This window comes from Alosa alosa, chromosome 22 (genome assembly GCF_017589495.1).
Source record: "Alosa alosa isolate M-15738 ecotype Scorff River chromosome 22, AALO_Geno_1.1, whole genome shotgun sequence".
Lineage (NCBI taxonomy): Eukaryota > Metazoa > Chordata > Actinopteri > Clupeiformes > Clupeidae > Alosa > Alosa alosa.
This window is the reverse complement of record NC_063210.1, coordinates 201,495-220,984: the sequence shown is the minus strand read 5'-3', so window position 1 is coordinate 220,984 and position 19,490 is coordinate 201,495. Positions and strand designations below refer to the sequence as shown.

Below are 19,490 nucleotides of genomic sequence, written 5' to 3'. Positions count from 1 at the left end.
CCATAGTAGCAATGAACGTTCACAACCACTATCGTAAAGTTGTGTAGTTGCAACTACACCTCTCGACCTGTGGTAGAATGCTAGTAGAAGCATAGTTCCAGGGATCTTCATGTCAAAGACGTCACTGACGCCAGTTATTTGTTTGCAAATTAATAATTATAAATATATTTAGGTTTCTAATTGATATTTACACTTCTAACCACCATACATCCATATTTTAAAATGCCCAGGGCAGAAAATACATACATTAAAAGTCAATTTGTAGCCACGTGAACGTAAGTAAAAGTCACACACCTGCAGATAATAATAAGGTGGTGCGCACTTTTTGACGAGTCAGCTGAGAATATGTAGCCTTTGATTTTCATGGAGGGGCGGGGGGGTCCTTGTTAGTTTACGCAAACCAAGCCAAGAAGGCTGATTCTGATTTTGATAATATGATCTGCACAAAAGATAAACTTAGGTAAACAACGATGTCAATATTGTTGTCAAAACCTTAACCCAGATTCGAACTCTTGGACAGGGGACTGGTAACTGCTGTGCAGCGGCAGCTGTCATCTACCCGGCCTTAACATAATCGCCACAGAAGTATGTGCAGGTGCCCGTTCACGTGCTACTAAACGTCATTAACCACCTTAGTCCAGACTACTGAAGTTTGGAAACTATCATGGTCCAAACTTACAGTACTATGTAAATCACGACAGTTTTGGGAAACAGTCGTAACTTTTACATGTTGGTTAGTTGAACGATGCATCCTGTTAGTAAAAGCTAACCTCCGTGGTTGTAATGGGAAACGCACCCCAGATCAGCTTGTAGGCCATTAGCAATCTGTTTATTTTATTTTATGAAGCCTACACAGATCACATGCCACATTCTCAATAGACAGATGCAATAGCCATTGGTCAAATATTGAGTATAAAGCAATTAAGATAGTACCCTATACAAAAAGTGCTTCATACCATCATAAAAATCGTTAAAACAAATATCATTTTTGCAACTTGACAAAACACTGGATTAAATATCGTAGGCACAGGAGAAAACTTGTACATCCATTGGCCCATGGGGAGATCACATGCCAGTTGCCTTTCCCTTCAGTGCTATGACTTCGTTAGGGCTGTGAGCTTGTTAGCGTAAAAAAAAAAACTATTGCAGATATCAATCGTCTTTGTTCATGGGTTTGGCCTCACAGCAGAGGCTTAGACAACTATGACCCACGTTTTGGTTTAAATAATTTTCCCTACTTATTGACTGCAATGTAGTCAATTGACTGCTTGACAGGTTATTTTTATTTTTCTGTACAATAAACAAATACATCTGCTTTATGCTGCAGAATTACGTACTTGGCCAGCCTATAGAACGGGCAAATTTTGGAGAGAATAGAGAATGTACGCACGCAAGAATCATCTGTAGGCTATTTGTGGCTGGTTACCAGCAAACAACGTTTAATGCATTAACTCAAGACGTCAAACATTTTCTAAACAATACAAACAGAAAGGATGCAGCAGGCAGCAAATGTAGAAGTCATATCCAGTGGAAGAACAAAATGCTGAATGAAGCCCAAAGATATGAAGGCATATCTGGCAAGTTGTTATTTTTTTTGAAGGCGTAAATGGTTGGGCTATAGGCCTAGTTTGCAAGAAGGAGACATAAAGCGTGAGCATGCCACACTATCCACAGCTGTGGTAGCGGGGGGGGTAGGGAGGATTACTGTTAGCATGAATTTTTATATAAAATTCTTCAACAGAAGGCCTGCCGCGAATGCAGGCTTGCCCAAAAAAAGGCCTGTGGTTTGTGCAGCCTACAGTAAGTAGGTCTTAGTGAGTTAGGAGTCCTCTAGACTTCTTTTCAGCTGTCTCACTGTGAGGCCAAGCCTCACCAAGTAGCCCGTTTGTTTACAACTAACATTACATTTAATTAAACTGCTTATAGGCTATGCCGAAATAGTTTCAACATTTTGAATATCAATGTCTGGTGAATTAGGAAATGCCTTATGGCTGAAAGCTGCTTGGGATCCCCCCCTGTCAAGCAATAACCATACAAAAAGTTAAAAACAGATGACATGATGCGCGTCACTGACATAATGCGCAAATAATATAGCCTAGATATTCCAATATATTTGAATGCATGTGTTTATTTTAGAGGGGATATTCGAACGTCATTTTGAGCAATTTTGACAGCCCTAGTCCACTGTAGGCTACGCCAATCGTCTATTAACACCTTCCACCGGTGAGTGGGGGTCGCTATAATGCGTGTGAAATGGCACCATTGAGTAGCCTATGCGAAATAGCCTTAAAATCGTCTCGGTGTTGTGTGCCTTCTGGTTTCTCCACCTACTGGTTTCCTTGCGCGTGCATGCGCTGCAGCAGTTGTCAGACATTCACAAACAAGTTGTTTTAGGCGGTTTGAAGTTGCTTTTCATACGCCATGAGCGCTCGGCTACATTACAGCCACTCGGACAAAAGACATGTAAAAAATATGTTTTGAAAACTAGCATTAAAATGGATTTGATCCCGCAAAAGCAACACACGCGTGACTCTCCATCCTGGTTCCTACTCTTTGAGCCAACTAATATGTTACGCGAATCGATTAACTATTGTAGGCTACCATTAATTAATAACGTAGACAACACCCAGGTAACATGTTGTCCAGGCTATTTGAAACAAGGGGTTGCCTCTCATCTACAACAACCGGTTACCTTGGGCTGCTACAGTCGTCAGTGCACTGTGCACAGTAGGCCTATGCTACTCTTTGTGGTTGATCAACTAAAAATAAAAGATGTATTTGGTGATGACGTTATTGTAGGCCTAGTAGACCTAAATTCTGAGAATTAAATGGTTACGAAACTTGATCTACATAGCGCACCAGACCGCAATGTCTTCAAGGGTTGAATGAAGGGAGTTTGCAAAAATTAGTGTATTTTTGAAGTCAGTAAACATTCTTAAGTTTCGAATGTCTTTGTCAGGGAACATCTGTCTTTTAAAAACCATAGGCCTGGTAGTCGCTCAGACAAGGAGTTATAAGATAAAGGCAACATTTGTGTCACCTAATGCAGTTCAGTGAATTAGCAAGATACCATCAGAAGGCAACAATCATAAAGCACAGAGCGCGCGCTCTCTCCCCTGCGCATAAAGCTGTCTGCATGTTGTAGGCTAGATTTGCGTGAGTTGTTTCTATCTGCTATATACATTTTAAACATTCAGGGCTGAAGACCCGACAAAGCCTTGCGTTAATTCTTCAGGTGGGAAGTGTCAGGAATTTTCATACGAGAGACGCTCTCATTGGTGGTTAGTATATGAAGTAGGGAATTGACAGCAACAGATCCAATCATGTTATGAGATGCTGAATTTAACATAAATTGCAATGTTTGAAATTAATTAAATTTACGTTTTAAGGGACTGTAAGCTGGCACACGTGGGTGCTCGATGTTTTCAGTGGGTGCCCGAGAGACGGAGCACCCACGGTATCGGCGCCTATGACAAGCGTATCTCGCGGTTGCATCCATTACAAACAAACATGCAATGTGAACGTCTGGGATTGGGGAGAGCACTAAATGCTCTTCTGAATAAGCACGAAGTCGAGCCTTTAAATGAAAAACACTCTCTAATAATCAAAGGATATAAACGCTAATGAAGTAAACTTGTGACCATCAAAAATAGTTTATCGCCTGTAACTCCGTGATAACAGGACGTAACAGGAAGGCATTTGGCTGAGATTGGAGGATTTGGAGGTTAATATGCTCTATATTTTGTCCAAATGATGTCTTTCTATCATCGTTGCACTCGGAGAAAACCAGAATGTTTGTTTAATTTGTCCTGCGTTTCTTCTACGGCTGCAAACGGGATTCACTCGCCGCTAACCAAATATTTCTTTATTAGGGCAGGCATATTTCTGGCTATTAAATTATTTCTAAACCAGTCTGCTAAAGTCTGTGTAGGGTTTTCCAGCTCCATTTCTTTTTAAAATACACCCTGCTCACTTGAGACCTCTGCCAGTTGTTGCAGCGTCGTTGCAGCGTCACTGGAAAAATACAAATTAAAGTCGCGTGATCCCGCGCGCGGACCGCGAGGGAAGCTGGCCAAGTCGAAGCACTGCCCACTGTACATCAGCAGTTGATTGTGGAGGTGAGTGAGGGTGAGGGGGCATGCGGTGAACAGATTGGAGTAGGTGGAGGTTGAGGTGTTTGGGGTGGGCAGGCCATTGAAGCAGAAGCAGGGCAATCAAACCTATTGTGTAAGTGATTGAGCTGGTTTGCCCTCACCACATCCCCACTATGCTACCCTCCTCCTTCATGCTATTCTCCTGCAGCTCCTGCTCTACCTTCCTTCTGTTTCTAATGTTTTACCGTATGACATAGTACAATTTCATTCATTCATTTTTAATGTAATAAATTGATGTAGGCCGATTCAGAATAGTTTCAAAGAAACACAAGGCATCTCAAGTGAACCTTTTATTAACAGTACAATATATTTCCCAACACTTAAACATTTATTTTAGGCAACTCAGCTAGGAGACGGCTGTTCTCATCTCTAGTGAGGAACTCCACCACACTCTGTCTTCTTGCTGGCCCCATCAGTGCAGCACTCCACCAATCAGGTCTTTATGGTAGAGTGGCCAGATGGAAGCCATTTTTTTCGGGATTTTTCCAAAAAACACCTGAACCACTCTCAGACCATGAGAAGTAAAATCTTCTGTTCTGATGAAACGAAGATTGAACTATTTGGTCACAATTCCCAACGGCGGGTGTGGAAGAAACCAGGCACTGAGTCCTCCTTAATGCTTCTCTCATTTTCTCAAAGAAACTCTGGATCTCATTTATAGAGTCCATTGGGTCCTTGGTTACCTGTCTGACCAAGGCCCTTCATCCCGGATTACTCAATTAGGCTGAGCGGCCAGATTTAGGAAGATTGTTGGTTGTTATAATGGCAAATCACTGAAGCCACTTTCCAGAAACATTGTGATGTTGTGCTGCTGACTTCAACTTAGGTCGATAGATAAGATACTGCCTATTCTGACAAAACTGGCACATACTGACATTACACACTCTCACAGTTGTACCTTTCCCTCCTCTTGGCTAGGTTCTCCTCTGTACTGCAGGATCTGCCCTTAGCTTTGCACGGAAACGTGCACCCCTCTCCTTACTAGAAAGAGCCATCTGTAAAAATGTGATTTGTTTTTTTTTTTTTTTTTTTTAAATAGGCAGAAATATGTTTATATTAATTCATAGTAGTTGTACAAACTATATATGTGGTAAAACAATTAAGAAATAACTAAATGATTCAGTTAATTGCTCTGTACCAGGAGAAAGTGGGCGTGGACGATGCCATTGCTTATCTCCTACACAGGACACATTCTCACCTAGACAAGGGGAAAAGTGCTGTGAGAATGATGTTCTGGTGGCAGTATGAGTGTGATACTGCCATCAATGGGCTCCACCATGAAGTTGCGTGCCTATTTGCCTGCAGCCTCTATTGTGCCAGCCCACGTTTTCAGAAAGTATGGTGAGGGGTGTCTTGAAATGTTGAATAGACTAAAAAACTGACCGTGCAAGAGATCTATTACTCTATTACTCTGGTCATCTAATATGCCATACACACGGAGAGCAAAGTCAGGGCGGTCAGCTGGGTACACCCTCACAAGCCATATTTTGGAACAGGAGCGTCCTGATATGTCTTTTCCACACACCTTAGTGCATGTGGTTGAGACAGCCGGAGTTTTTTGTACCTTAAAATAATGTTTCCAAAATCGTTTCAGTGGTTCATCAACTCGAAACAGGGTGAACGGCAATTCTGCATTCGCTTCGCGGCCCTCTATCGGCTATAACCGCACTATGTAAGTTTGCCAGATCGGGTAGCGGATTTGTAGTTCGATGGAATGAGACACAAGAAACTACAAATTTGACTTGCATCTGATGTCGCAATACATCATACTTTTATAAGTCATGCAAAATATTCTACCTTTTCTGTGGACATTGTTATTTGCAAAGTCGGTGCTGGATAAACAAATGGCGTGCGTGTGACGCTAAATAAATAAACTCTTTTATTATTATTTTAATAATGGCCATAATAATCTATGATATGACCTAATATGCTGAGGAAATAAATTCAAAAGTTCTTCGGGAAGAAGTTTTTTCAGGCCACAGATATAACGTAGGGGACACAATGAAAATAAAGTATCACTCCCCTCAATGACAACACTACAGTATTTCTTTGCAATGATGTGCGACTTTAGAGTTGATGAACTCGGTGATATACAAATTCTTTGCTTTGCTTCGATTTTTATCAACACCATCAAGCCGTTTCGAAAAGTAAATGTTCCAAACAATGATCTAGGCAGCACATTTTCTTCTCTCTCCTTCATTTTACAGTCTAATGGTTACTGACTACAACGGCTCGGGGTCAAAGGTAATACGGAATCGATTAATCTGCCTTATTTTTTTTAATCAGTTATTTTTTTCTCAAATTAATTAATCAGTTATTTTGACAGCCCTAGTATATATACTCTTTTGATCCCGTGAGGGAAATTTGGCCTCTGCATTTATCCCAATCCGTGAATTAGTGAAACACACACAGCACACAGTGTACACACTGTGAGGTGAAGCACACACTAATTCCGGCGCAGTGAGCTGCCTGCATCAACAGCGGCGCTCGGGGAGCAGTGAGGGGTTAGGTGTCTTGCTCAAGAGCACTTCAGCCGTGCCTACTGGTCGGGGTTCGAACCGGCAACCCTCCGGTTACAGTCCGAAGTGCTAACCAGTAGGCCACGGCTGCCCCGTCATGGGAAAAGTCATGGAATTTTACATTTGACATAGAGTGGCATCTTGAATTTCCCCTTGGGGATCAATAAAGTATTTATCTATCTATCTAGAGTGGGAACCCTGGAACACCTATTAATATTGGCTTCTTTTTTAACTGTACTTTTCAGAGCCAGCAGTCTCCATGATTAGAGGGATGATGCTCAGACTGAGCAGTGGGATGCAGCGCATTGTGCCAATCATCACACGCATTCATGTTCATTCCAGTCATCGCACAGCCTCCTGCACAGCTTCTGTCATAAAGCAGGCAGAACGTCAACTCACCCCTCAGGAGCTGTATGCCCGTGAGGACAAGTATGGTGCCCACAATTACCATCCTCTACCTGTGGCTCTGGAAAGAGGAGAAGGTGAGAAGTAAATTACTTATATTACTTATGTTTCATAATTAATCATGGTGTTTTGGGCACGAAAGTCATTATCATTCAGTAGCATAAAATCAAATATGTTGACGATGAGTGAGTGCATCTCTGCAGAAGGAATCTATTATCTTCTTTACATTGCGTTGACTGTGTGACTCAGGAATCTGCTTAGAATAGAGGACAGTTGACCGAAGGAAGTAATTTAATTTAACGTCATTTACAGAGATCACAAGACTGAAAGCAAATATTCCATGTATCAGTGCTGCATTAATTCCATGTAGGCTTAGTGTTTCCCCTAGAATTTTTTTCCAGCTGCGGTGCTGTTACATTCTGGCAGTAGGTAACTAAGCCATCCTAGGGGAGTCCGGGGGCATGGTTCCCGGGAAAAAAAATGAAACCCTTAAACAATAACAGATTGAGACACAATATGACAACCAGTGTTTCCCCTACAATGTATTCAGCAGCGCCACTTCTGGAATTCAAGCGCCGCTGTAAAAAAGTTGCCTAATTTAAAAAAAAAAAAAAAAACATGCATGTGAACTTCAGGAACAGCTGCCGTTCGATGTCAACAAATAATAGTAGGCTAACGTTGAAGGCGCAGTCAGGGATTCCACCGGAGATCACTTTGGTTTCTGTTTATGTTAAGTTTATTAGCAGAAAACGTAGCCTACATTATGTTAACCAAGGAACCAAATTAAACACGCCAGCGAGGTAGCTCGCCCCTACCTTCAGTAGCCTATTCCCAGATAAATTCCACACATTGTTTCTTTTCTGTTTGTTATACAGTCAATGCTTTCAAGCCCTGTGTTGCTAACATACCTAGGCTGTGAAACTAAGGTCCTATTGGTGGGTTTAATTGAATTTGAGTAATAGGATATGCAAGCATTTGCATCTGGAGATGGTTTGTAATTCCTGTAGAGCTCACCAAAATTATAAAAATGATACAAGACACTTATCTTCTATACTCCAAGATAGACTTTTCTTCTATTCTTTGAGCATTTATTTTACCAAATGACATGGAAAACATCATTCATTTCATCCACATATTCTTATGCACCATGCAAAACAACACTACTAAGTTAGCTTAAAACTGTGAGAATCAATCAAGCCTCACAGGCAGTCACGGCCTTAAAGTGACAGGCACTCAATTCGACTGCACAGCACCAATACAGTGTAATGACATGAAAGAGAATTCTATATAGTTTATACAGTGCTGTGCAAAAGTTAAGACACCCATGCTGAAATTGACTAAAGGGAGGAATAAAAAACATCTTTTGTCTTAATGCCTTAATGCAGCCGTGGCCTACTGGTTAGCGCTTCAGACTTGGAGGGTTGCTGGTTTGAACTCCGACCAGTAGGAAGCGGCTGAAGTGCCCTTGAGCAAGGCAACTAACCCCTCACTGCTCCCCAAGCACCGCTGTTGTTGCAGGCAGCTCACTGCACCGGGATTAGTGTGTGCTTCACCTCACTGTGTGTACACTGTGTGCTGAGTGTGTTTCACTAATTCACGGATTGGGATAAATGCGGAGACCAAATTTCCCTTACGGGATCAAAAGAATATATATACTTATACTTTATATAATGCTTATATAAACCTTAATTTTATAATTTTAGACATCATTCATGTTCGTGTTCATTTCGTCAGACAAGACGAGAGGAAATATGTTAGTCAACAACCTTTTTTTTCATGACCAAGACGAGACGAAAACAAGACTACACTTATCTCCTGAAACACTGACTAAGACTATCTTAAGAAGCATTATTGTTGATGAAAAAAGACTAAAGACTAAAATGTTTTGCAGTAAGTAAAAACTAAGATAAAATCTCTTCATTTTCGTCTACAAAATGAGAAGACAGAAGACGGCTATCTATAGCTGTTACATTTTCAAAATATTCTGAATCCGAGTTCATGCACAGCAGCTTTCCTGTAGGCTAGTCTACGTGCTGTTGCTGCAACCCTGTGGCTGCAACACGAAACTACATGGAACAAGAACACTGCAAGCTAACTAAGCTTTATGCCACAATGCTACATACCCAGAAGTTGAAGCTTCTCTCATACATATACAAATTAACATCCCCCAGAATGTCCATACAAAAATGTTCAGTGGGTAATGTCAACTATTTAACTAGTTATACTGATGATGCAAAGTTTGCTAGCAAGTAAGCTAATATGGAAAGTTCGCTAGCAAGTTAGCTTAGATGGAGAGTTAGGGGAAAGTGTTGCGTTTGGGCGCATATCGCTATCTAGCGTGGTGGAGTAAAACATTAATACTTAATACTTACTTAATACTAAAACACACGGACCACCTAGCTAAAAAAGTAGGCTAATCTTTAGATTAGGCCTACTCACTGAACCACCTTGCTTATTATCTTTGCACTTTGCTTATTGTGTCAGGGGATCCATATGATTTAAACTGGCATATCTTACATAGACAGTGTTGCAGAACTGTTTGGATTTACATACATTTTGGATTTGGTTCAATATTGCAAACAACTCCTCTATATTATATTTTACCACGTCTGCTCGCAGACCACTTGGGATAGCTTGCCAGTGGTCCCCGGACCACACTTTGAAAAACTGGTCTACGAAGATCATGACAGTGGTCCAGTCAAATCTTTTACTGTCTATGGTCAAATCCCAGCCGAGCTATAACTGTAGCTCGACTTACCTGTGGATGTAAACATACTGACTGACAAAAAAATCAGAATGAGTAATTATAACAGAGTAGCCCTGTGAACACACAATATTGTTGGAAAAATTAGATTTGTGAAACACTATTTGACTGAAATGGTAATCAGGTGGTGGTGGGGGGGGGGTCATCTGACGGGGACAGCGGGGGTGTGGGCCGTTGCGCCATACACTAAAGACTCTACCATAACATATAACAATTGTTTATTAAAATAACAGTTGCAATTTTAACAAATACCATATAATAGGCTATACAACACTATACGAATATTTACAAATATTTGTGTTAAAAAATGCTAAACAACATAACAACTGAACTGTCCCACTCCTGGCTATTTTGGTGCCCATACGTAGCATAACGTTCAAGTTAGATCTTAATAGAGATTGAGAGAGAACCCGAAAAGTATAATTGTTATATAGCATGCTAGGGCTGTAACAATATGCGATTCAAAATCGAATCGTATCTCGGTACGAAAAGGCCCTTTCTAGTGTTTCACGCAGTGCTTTAGAGCTTATGCACCGCACATAAGCAACACACATCTCCTGCTTTACTTACCGGTAGCCTACGTTGTCCAAAATGAATGAATTTCATGGGCCTACCTCTCGTTGCTTTCATTGTAGACTATGTGTTCAACTTTACCAAACAGTAGAAGTCTCTCCCCTCTCCTTGCCCCGCTCTCTCCCGCTCTCCCTCCCTCTCCTGCTCAATGAACACTCGCGGCTCGGCCAACACAATCCAAATAAAACATTCACAATCGTGAAAGCAAGGACGCATAGAAGACGACTAGCTAAATTACTATTAACTCCGCTTAGCATCATTAGCATGCAGCACATATTTGTTTAAAACTCTTGCATTCAAGTTGACTGATCATCTCAATAGGCTACCAACGTTTCCCAAAAGGGCCTGTACCAAGGAGAACAAGTATTACCTTGAAACTTAAATTTCCATGGGGAAACTGAACAGTCCAATCAGACTATGAAGCTAGCCAACTATGCTACTTTGATTACAATATTTCCAGGCTTCAACCAGACAGCTGAATTAAAGAGGTAGAGTTGTAATAAAAATAGTAAAAATAAGAAGTGTGCTGTCAAACCCCCCCCCCCCCCAAAAAAAAAAAACAATTGAGGTTCGTATCGAACCGTGGGTCAAAAATCGTGATACAATTATTGGCTACATTTTGGTGCCCCCTCTGTCCCTTGGTGCTCTATGCACAGTGTGTGATGTGCGTGGTGGTAGCAGCGGCACTGCAACTGAAACAAGAACATAATAATAATATAATAATAAAGCTTTATTTGTATAGCACCTTTCATACACAGAATGCAGCTCAAAGTGCTTTACATTTGAAGCATGTAACACAATAATAGTCAGTCAGTCATTATCAATCACTTTTCTTTGCTGTTTATGTTATACTCAGCAACATATCAAAATATAGAAAATGGCGTCATAAGACTGGCAGCCTTAACCCTCTTACCCCCACAAGCACGCCATATGGCAACTGTGGGAAGGAAAAACTCCCATATTCCAGGAAGAAACCTTGAGCAGAACCTGACTTAATAGGGGAGCCCATCTGCTTCTGGCTGGCTAAGCCCTCAATAGTAGCAGATGTAGAATAATCTGAAAATGTAGTCTACAGGATAAGATGAGTTAACTAAAAGCTTTCCTGTACAGGTATGTTTTCAGATCTTTTTAAAATATTTACTGAACTTCGCCTGCTTGATGTACAGAGGCAGGGTGTTCCATAGTTTGGGGGCATAATGGATAAACGAAGCTTCTCCACTTTGTTTGTGGAGCACTTTGGGTACGATTAAAAGATTAGAATTGGATGATCTAAGTTTCCTTTGTGGTTGATAAGATATTAAAAGCTCAGAGATATATGAAGGTGCTATGCCATTCAGAGCTTTGTAAGTAATTAACATAACCTTAAAATCAATTCTATAGGAAATAGGGAGCCAGTGCAGTTCAGCCAACACAGGGGTGATGTGTTCTCTCTTCTTAGTCTTAGTTAAAAAAGTCTAGCCCAGAGAGTTCTGTATGAGTGCCAATTTCTTTAGATGTTTTTTGGAAGACCAGTGAAAAGTGCATTGCAGTAGTCTAACCTGCTAGTGATAAAGGCGTGAATTAGTTTTTCTGCATCTTGTTGAGTTAAAAAGGGCCGCACTTTTGGCAATGTTTCTCAAGTGGAAATAGGCTGTCTGAGTAACTTTACTGATATGGGGCTTAAAACTTAACTCTGCATCTAAGATGACACCGAGGCTTGTTACTTTTGGTTTGACCTGGTGTGCCAAGTTCCCCAGATTACTAAGAATAATATCTCGCTTTAGTTTTGGTCCAACCAGAAGTACCTCTGTTTTGTCATCATTTAGTTTCAAAAAGTTTTTGCTCATCCACTGATTAATGGAGGTTAGGCATGCAGTGAGGGAGCAAAGGCCATCTGGGTTAGTTGGCTCCACAGAAAGATACAATTGGGTATCATCTGCGTAGCTGTGGAAGTTTACATTATGCTGACTTATGACGTAGAACAGTGACTTAAGTGTGTGCAATTTTAACAAACACTAGGCTATACAGACTATACAACACTGAGGTGCAAAAGAAAGTGCAAAACAAGCCCCCTTTGGTGATTGCACTCTTTTACAAGTGCGAACCATTGCTTATTTCCCTGCAGGCTCTGACTGTTGCCCTGCAGCCAGTTCCACAAGTCTGTCTTGATCTATACATGGAGAGTGAATGAAGTTTTGAGCTTTTGTGTAAGATTTACAATTTTGATTAGAATGTTTGGCGAACGATGATGGCGCAATGACATTCAACCAGCAGATGCGGACTAGGGCTTTGACTTTTGCCCAAAAATCATATTCGAAGTTCGTTTGTTTATTAATATTAAAATTCAAATATATTCGAATATGTATTAATAATATTTTAACCATTAAATGACTTCCGTAAGACCGATATTGGTATCAAACTTAAGTTCTATTGTCTGTGGAGTTGTGGAGTGTCTGTGGAGTTCTTCTGTTCTGTCCACCAGAGGGCAGTGTATCAGTCAATGTCAATAGACTACGTGCACGAAAGACTGAGTAAATGCGTGTGTCAAAATTGTTATTATTGAGCATAGGGCTGGACCATACAACGATAGCGATATGTATAGCACATGTAATCGATATCAATAAAAAATACGTTCGATAGAACATTCATAATTAAAAGCAACAAACACCTCCTGCCTTATGTTGTCCATAACTAAATTCTAATTCTGCTAAATTCTAATCATCTCAATCCCAATGCAAATGGAAAAGTATTTTCCAAGACTCAAACGGGCCTGTCCCAAGGAGAAAAAGTATTCAATTGAAACTTAAACACACGTGGGGAAACTGAACAGTCTAACCATAGACTATGATAAACTAGCAAATTAAGCTAACGTTACTTTGTTTACAATATTTCCAGGCTTCAACCAGTGCTGCTTTTCATTCAGACTTATCTGCACATTTATTTATTTGAGTGTTTTTAATGATTGTGTTGCCATTTTTTTCCCCTGTTTGCTTTGATTGATAACTAAGGTGATTAAAATCAGAGGAAGGTTAAGTTTAAAATAAAAATGTCTATGTGGGAGCTGCTCACTAAGCGCGAACCAGCCAGGATGCTAACCTACAGGAGCCCAGATGGCCAAAAAAAATGCCTTGCTAATGAGCTTCATGATTTCACTTCAGAAGGCGAAAAAAACTCGAATCTGAATTGAAAACAACGTTTAGGCTACAACCAAATACATTTACAAAAAATATTTCCATAGGCTACAGGTTCGAATATTAAGAGATCCCTAAAATTCGTTCGAATATCTTTAATTTTTAAAATAATCGAATTATATTCAAATAACGAAGTTCGGAGTCAAAGCCCTAATGCGGACGCATCACATGATTCAGAGGCATATCCTACCCGTAAATCCTCAAATATTGGCCGGAATGATAATTACCAGTAGGCTATGACCATCAGTCCACGAGCACTAAAAGGCATTGTTTTTACTCAATGAAATTAAAGAGCTCTTCTTAATATTTTATATTGTTGGTTGGTTTAATACTATTGCCAATGAAAAGTCGTCCTAATGGGTCTCAACACGTCGCTCTCAAGCTACCAGTCGTTTTGCCAGAGGCTGAAGCCACTACATTTTAACACAATTGTTGCCGCGAGGCATTCCAGCCTACAAATTTAATAAAATAAAAAAGTAGGCTAAATCATGCATAATTAAAAAAATAACTCAATTTAGGCTACCGTAGGCCTACTTGGCTATATGCAATAAGGTTTCCAGTACAGCATGCAGCGCACATTCAATGAATGAATTAAAGCGACTGTCTGTCTCGCAATAAACACAGCGGGTGGAATTCCCGACTCATCCCACAGACATAACATGATTCACACGAAAGAGCTTTTTCCCAGCTTTTAAATGATGTTAGTTGAGAAACGGTTCGCGAGAAAAGTAACTTTAATTTAATCATATTACATTCTGCACCCGTCTCCCTACCCATTCATCTCGGTGGAATACTTTGCGAACCTTCCCTCAACACATGACAAACCATATATCAGAATAAACAGCAGACCTTACCGAACACAAAGGTGTCAAGCATTCCCCTGTACAGTTAGCCATTCCAGAGTATGTCTATATGCATGTCTCCAATTTCGGGGTTCACAATGTGAAAATTGTTCAATACATGATTTTATAACAGGCCAAATACAAAATAAATGTTACAAATATCGCCTAGGTATCTGTAAACATAAAAATCAGAGGATATACATATGGCAGACAGACGCTCATGAGTTCATGCTTTTGTTTTATCGCTGGATTTTAGGATAGCCCATCATGGCAACCGATGTCATTCCGAGCTACAGTCAACTCTAGCAGCCGTTAAATGACTGGAGACTTTGTGAATTTAAAGATTGTCATAAAGTGATGTCTCTGCTATTGCTGCTTTTGATCAGTTAGATTTATTTGCAATCTTCTGTGGTGGACTGGACATAGCAAAAGCCCGCCCAGATTTCCATTTCCGCCTTAACGCATTCACACTGGTGCCGGTGTTATATGTCAACTGGCTCCCATGTTAACTGGCTGCGTTGATGACGTTTCATGATTGATGACGAGTCTTTCACAGATGTGGCCGCTTGCAGATTTGTCACTATCTAATATAACAATGCCACAAATGGCTTTTTCATGCAGTCGGCATGGGTTAGTATTGTATAGCCTTAGTCAAGTAAATTTCACTATGACTTATCAGCTGGTTCGTGGCGCAAGTAGGCTACGTAGATGAATGGTTATCATGTAAGAGGTTTCATTTAGGAAGCAGGTTCGATACCGACGTGGAGTTAGTATTAGGCTATTTAGGTATGTATTTTTTTGGTGGCATATGGTCCAGTGCATGTAGTGTACTACAGACAATTTTGACATTTAAATAGGTCATGCATATTTGTATTTGTTCATCTCCAGATTCTATCAGAAAGTGACAAATCTGCAAGCGGCCACATCTGTCAAAGAAATGTTATCACTCGTGAAATGTCACCAACGCAGCCAGTTAACATGGGTGCTAGTTGCCATGTAACACCAGAACAAATTTTCTCGGCAAAATGTCTAGGGTGCTTGGTAGTAAATTTGGCACTTCGTCCCGCTGTTCCGCCTCTGTCTATGTGAAAGGGACAGGCGTTCCGCGATTCTGGTACATAAAATGGCGGGGATTTTGGCAGTGTGAAAGGGCTCACTCTTTCAACTTGAAAGAGTGTCGAACTGGAACTTAATAGTGAGCCATAAAATACCCCCCAGATTTCAATTTTTATCAGTCCCAACATTTAGCAATATAATCAAACAGTCCAAAAAAGTAAAGTAAATCCCAAACCAAACTGAAAATCATATGCTTTTGATAGCCTACCGCTGTATGCCGCGCCAAACGAAAAGCATGCCTCACAATAAAACGTAGAAATAAAGACCTGCCTTGATTGCCTGCCCCAAATGGAACGATGGTGTTGTAGAAAAGTAGTAGAGTAAAAGTACAGATAATTGCTGCAAAAAGTAACGAAGTAAAAAAGTCAAACGTATGCACTATAGATTCTACTTAAGTAAAGTACAAATACGTGGAACATTTACTTAAGTAAGCTTAACGTTACACAGTAACGAAGTATACTTTGTTATTTTCCACCACTGCCTAACAGGATGTGCTACCTATGGTTTAAGCATAGTATGGGGTACTGGTAGGTCATCATGAGGAGGTAGGCCAACATTTCAGAACATCGGCAAACACTGACATACCTGGTTTAGGAGCAGAGGCGTAATCATGTTCTGTCATCACCACTGAAGCTGCAACCTCCTCCATAGCCTCTTCCTCACATGGCAGGGGCTACTCCAGAGGAAGGGCTGGGCAAACGTCATGGCCTAAGCGAGTTGATGCTCTTTTATAAGCGGACTCCCTTCTTGGCAGTCCCCAGTTGTTCCACTGAAAACGGGAGGGCACAGACCCGATTTTCAGGCGCTTTGATCACGACCCGATTGGTAAAGTTAGCCTCGTTAGCCGCCGGATAGCACCTGTAGCGTTAGTGTAGTCTGATTCACTAAAGTGCCGACTACAAACAAACGTGCTATAGCACTCCCCTGTTGAAGTTACTTATTAACTCTTCCCCTAGTAAGGGGCTGTACAGAGCCTGTGAATGGAGCTGAGCATATTGACTGTTAAACAGAAATGAAAAGCTTAAATCAGCTGAGAAATGCCAGCAGTTCTTTCCATCAAGTGCTATAAATAGATTGTCTGTTGCTTAGCTACATAATTGCTTTCATAGTTCTTATGGTGTAATTAATCTCAATATCGAAACAAGTATGCATCCAACTGAGATTACAAATGTTGTTACAATACCTTGTTTTATTTTAAAGTTGGGCCATTCATCCCAGCGAACCGGTTTAATCCACTTCTTCCTTAGACTCAATTCATTCGGGAATCCATGGGTTGGCGTTGTTTGTTCTATGTACAAAGTGGAACAGAGCAGTGACATCTAGCCTTCGTTTCAGCCATTGCTGAACTGCGCCGGAAGTGTACGTGCACAAAATTAAAAAATCCCGCCCGTGAAACCCGGAAGCGTGATAATCCCCTGTTGCCTGGCTTGCCTCAGCTTCAGTCACATCCTTTTAAAACCTTTTTCTCTATCGTGAGAGTTTAATCTGCTGCCAGCTTGTTACTCCACATCGCCCAAAATGCTTGATTGCATTGCATTCTCCACATTTTTAGCTAAATTTTCATGTATCATATCAGCATTTTTGTTAATCTTTTGTAAATTGCTTTACAATTACCGTTGGGCCTAGGCCTATTGACTGGCTTGCTTCGGTCACGTCTAAAACTGCATCTTTTTCTCTCTTGTGAGCATTTAATCTGCTGCCAGCTTGTGTCTCCACATTGCCCAAAATGCTTGATTGCATTGTATTCTCCACATTTTAGATACATTTAGGTGCACCACATGGCATTTTCTTTCAGTGAATCTTTTACCTGCCCTCCTCTTGGCTGCCTTTACTCCTTTGTCTTCATTAACATTAATCTTTTTGGCCTCAATAATCTAGTTACATAGTCTCTGTTTTTGGTTTTGGATTTTGTTAAATACATTTCTAAATAAATGCGACTTATAGTCCGGTGCGACTTATATATGTTTTTTGTTGTTCATGACGCATTTTTTGACTGATGCGACTTATACTCAGGAGCGACTTATAGTCCGGAAAATACGGTACACATGCAAAACTGCTTGAGTGGCCTGTGCACAGAGGGGAGGGGCATGTAGAGTGTGGGGCTTAAAGAAGCAGCATGAATCAGCGTGCTGTTTGAGTTGAAATTGTATATGTCCAAAAATCCTATTTCTTACTGGAATGTGGCAAAATAATTGATTTTTCTCGATTATACTGTTTTTGTGATTGTTTGGAGCCAAAATTGAGATTGAAATTCGATTAATTGCACAGCCCTACCTTGCGGGTCAGTTCGCTAGTATATTCTGTTTACAAGACTGATTTTTAGTGGCAAGCTCCGCCAGATCTTTCCCCAGCCCGCCCCGTTGAAAAACAAAATTGACGTCTATAGATGTCATTGGCAGTCAACGGTTTTATTTAAATTGACGTCTATAGACATTATTGGCAGCCAATGAGTTAATAAAATCACTTAATATTTTGTTTCATTCAGGTTTTAGTTTTGTGGTTTACAAATGAAATGTTTTTTCTGGATTTGTAAAGCGTATATAAAAAAGTCAAATGAGATGATGAATGAAGATGGAGACAGAATAATCAGCTGTCTTAATAATGTACACTGTGTTTTCCAGGTATTTACGTCTGGGATGTTGAAGGCCGCAGGTACTATGATTTTCTGAGTGCATACAGTGCCGTGAACCAGGGCCACTGCCATCCTAAAATCATTGCTGCACTCAATGCCCAGGCTTCCAAATTAACCCTGACATCCCGTGCTTTCTACAACAACATACTGGGTGCCTATGAGGAATTCATTACCACCTTGTTTGGCTATGACAAGGTCCTGCCCATGAACACTGGTAAGGAGCACAGCAATTTTCACTATTTCATTGCAAATTGTACATTAAAGGACAATTCTGGTCCAAAATGAACCTAGGGGGAACCATGTGTACCGAGTTTGACCTTATAACGCTAGTCTTAGGGGCACAGAGTAAAGTAATCGCTATTTCTATACCACTAAAAAGGCTCAAAATAGCACCACACTTCGATGATAGTTTAGAAAGACTCACGTTGCACAGCATTCAACCAGTCCAACGTCTTGCAATGTGATCTGAACTGTCACAAGACTTTTTCCCAAGATGGCGCCCGCCTGTATTGCCTGTATACGTGAACGGTACAGTCTTTCTAAACTATATCTTTTTTAATAAACTGTCTATACACTTATGAAGTTCTCAATGCTTATGTTTACATGTAGTGACTCTCATTATGTTACGTCTTGTTAGTGGTATAGAAATTTCTTTTTACTTTACCATGTGTCCCTAAGACTAGCGTTATAAGCTAATTAGCAGTTTGCAATAAAACTGGTCACATTCAATTAGCATGAAAACATATTAGAACGGTCGAACTCGGTACACATGTGCTATTAACCCCTAGGTTCATTTTGCGCCAGAATTGTCCTTTAACTCAATTATCTATATCTATAAATTATGTATTGTGTCATGTCTGACCCACAGCAGCTGGAAAGATCCCCTTGGCTTTTCATTTTATTGGGTGGGCATTGGTTGTATAAAAGTGCCTCTATGGTTATTGTATAAAGCCTGCTCCAAATTGGTTAAGTGGTTGTGATCAGAGATCACCCCTGTTAGAGCGCATCAGAGATTTCGTAGAAGGCGACTAACTGTAGAATAACGGAGTCGTTTTATTTGTTTGTAATGTGTGATTTATTGCTTCATTCCAGGATTCAAGGATCTTTAATATTTTTGTCTTTATTCCCCAGGTGTTGAGGGTGGAGAGACAGCATGCAAGCTTGCTCGCAAATGGGCTTACAATGTAAAGGGTATTCCAAAATACAAAGCCAAAATCATTTTTGCAAGTATGCTTTATTTTACCTTTTTGTAATTGAAAGCCATATTAATACACACCGGCCCAGTCAGATAGCACCCCAAGTTGCATTCCTTGGT

At 40.5% G+C, this 19,490-nt stretch overlaps 1 protein-coding gene across 2 annotated transcripts in view; it reads left to right on the top strand.

Moving 5' to 3' along the window:
* oat (ornithine aminotransferase) overlaps nucleotides 1–19,490 on the top strand; it is a 103,194-nt gene that overhangs the window by 17,656 nt on the left and 66,048 nt on the right. Inside the window, exons 1-4 of one of the 2 annotated variants that reach the window (XM_048232803.1) lie at nucleotides 6,378–6,398; nucleotides 6,919–7,155; nucleotides 18,165–18,389; nucleotides 19,307–19,402. In XM_048232803.1, the coding sequence (XP_048088760.1) occupies nucleotides 6,933–7,155; nucleotides 18,165–18,389; nucleotides 19,307–19,402 (544 nt within the window). In that variant the 5' untranslated portion in view covers nucleotides 6,378–6,398; nucleotides 6,919–6,932. Of the gene's footprint in view, nucleotides 1–6,377; nucleotides 6,399–6,918; nucleotides 7,156–18,164; nucleotides 18,390–19,306; nucleotides 19,403–19,490 lie in introns of those variants that run through there. The other variant, XM_048232802.1, reaches the window with a different exon arrangement.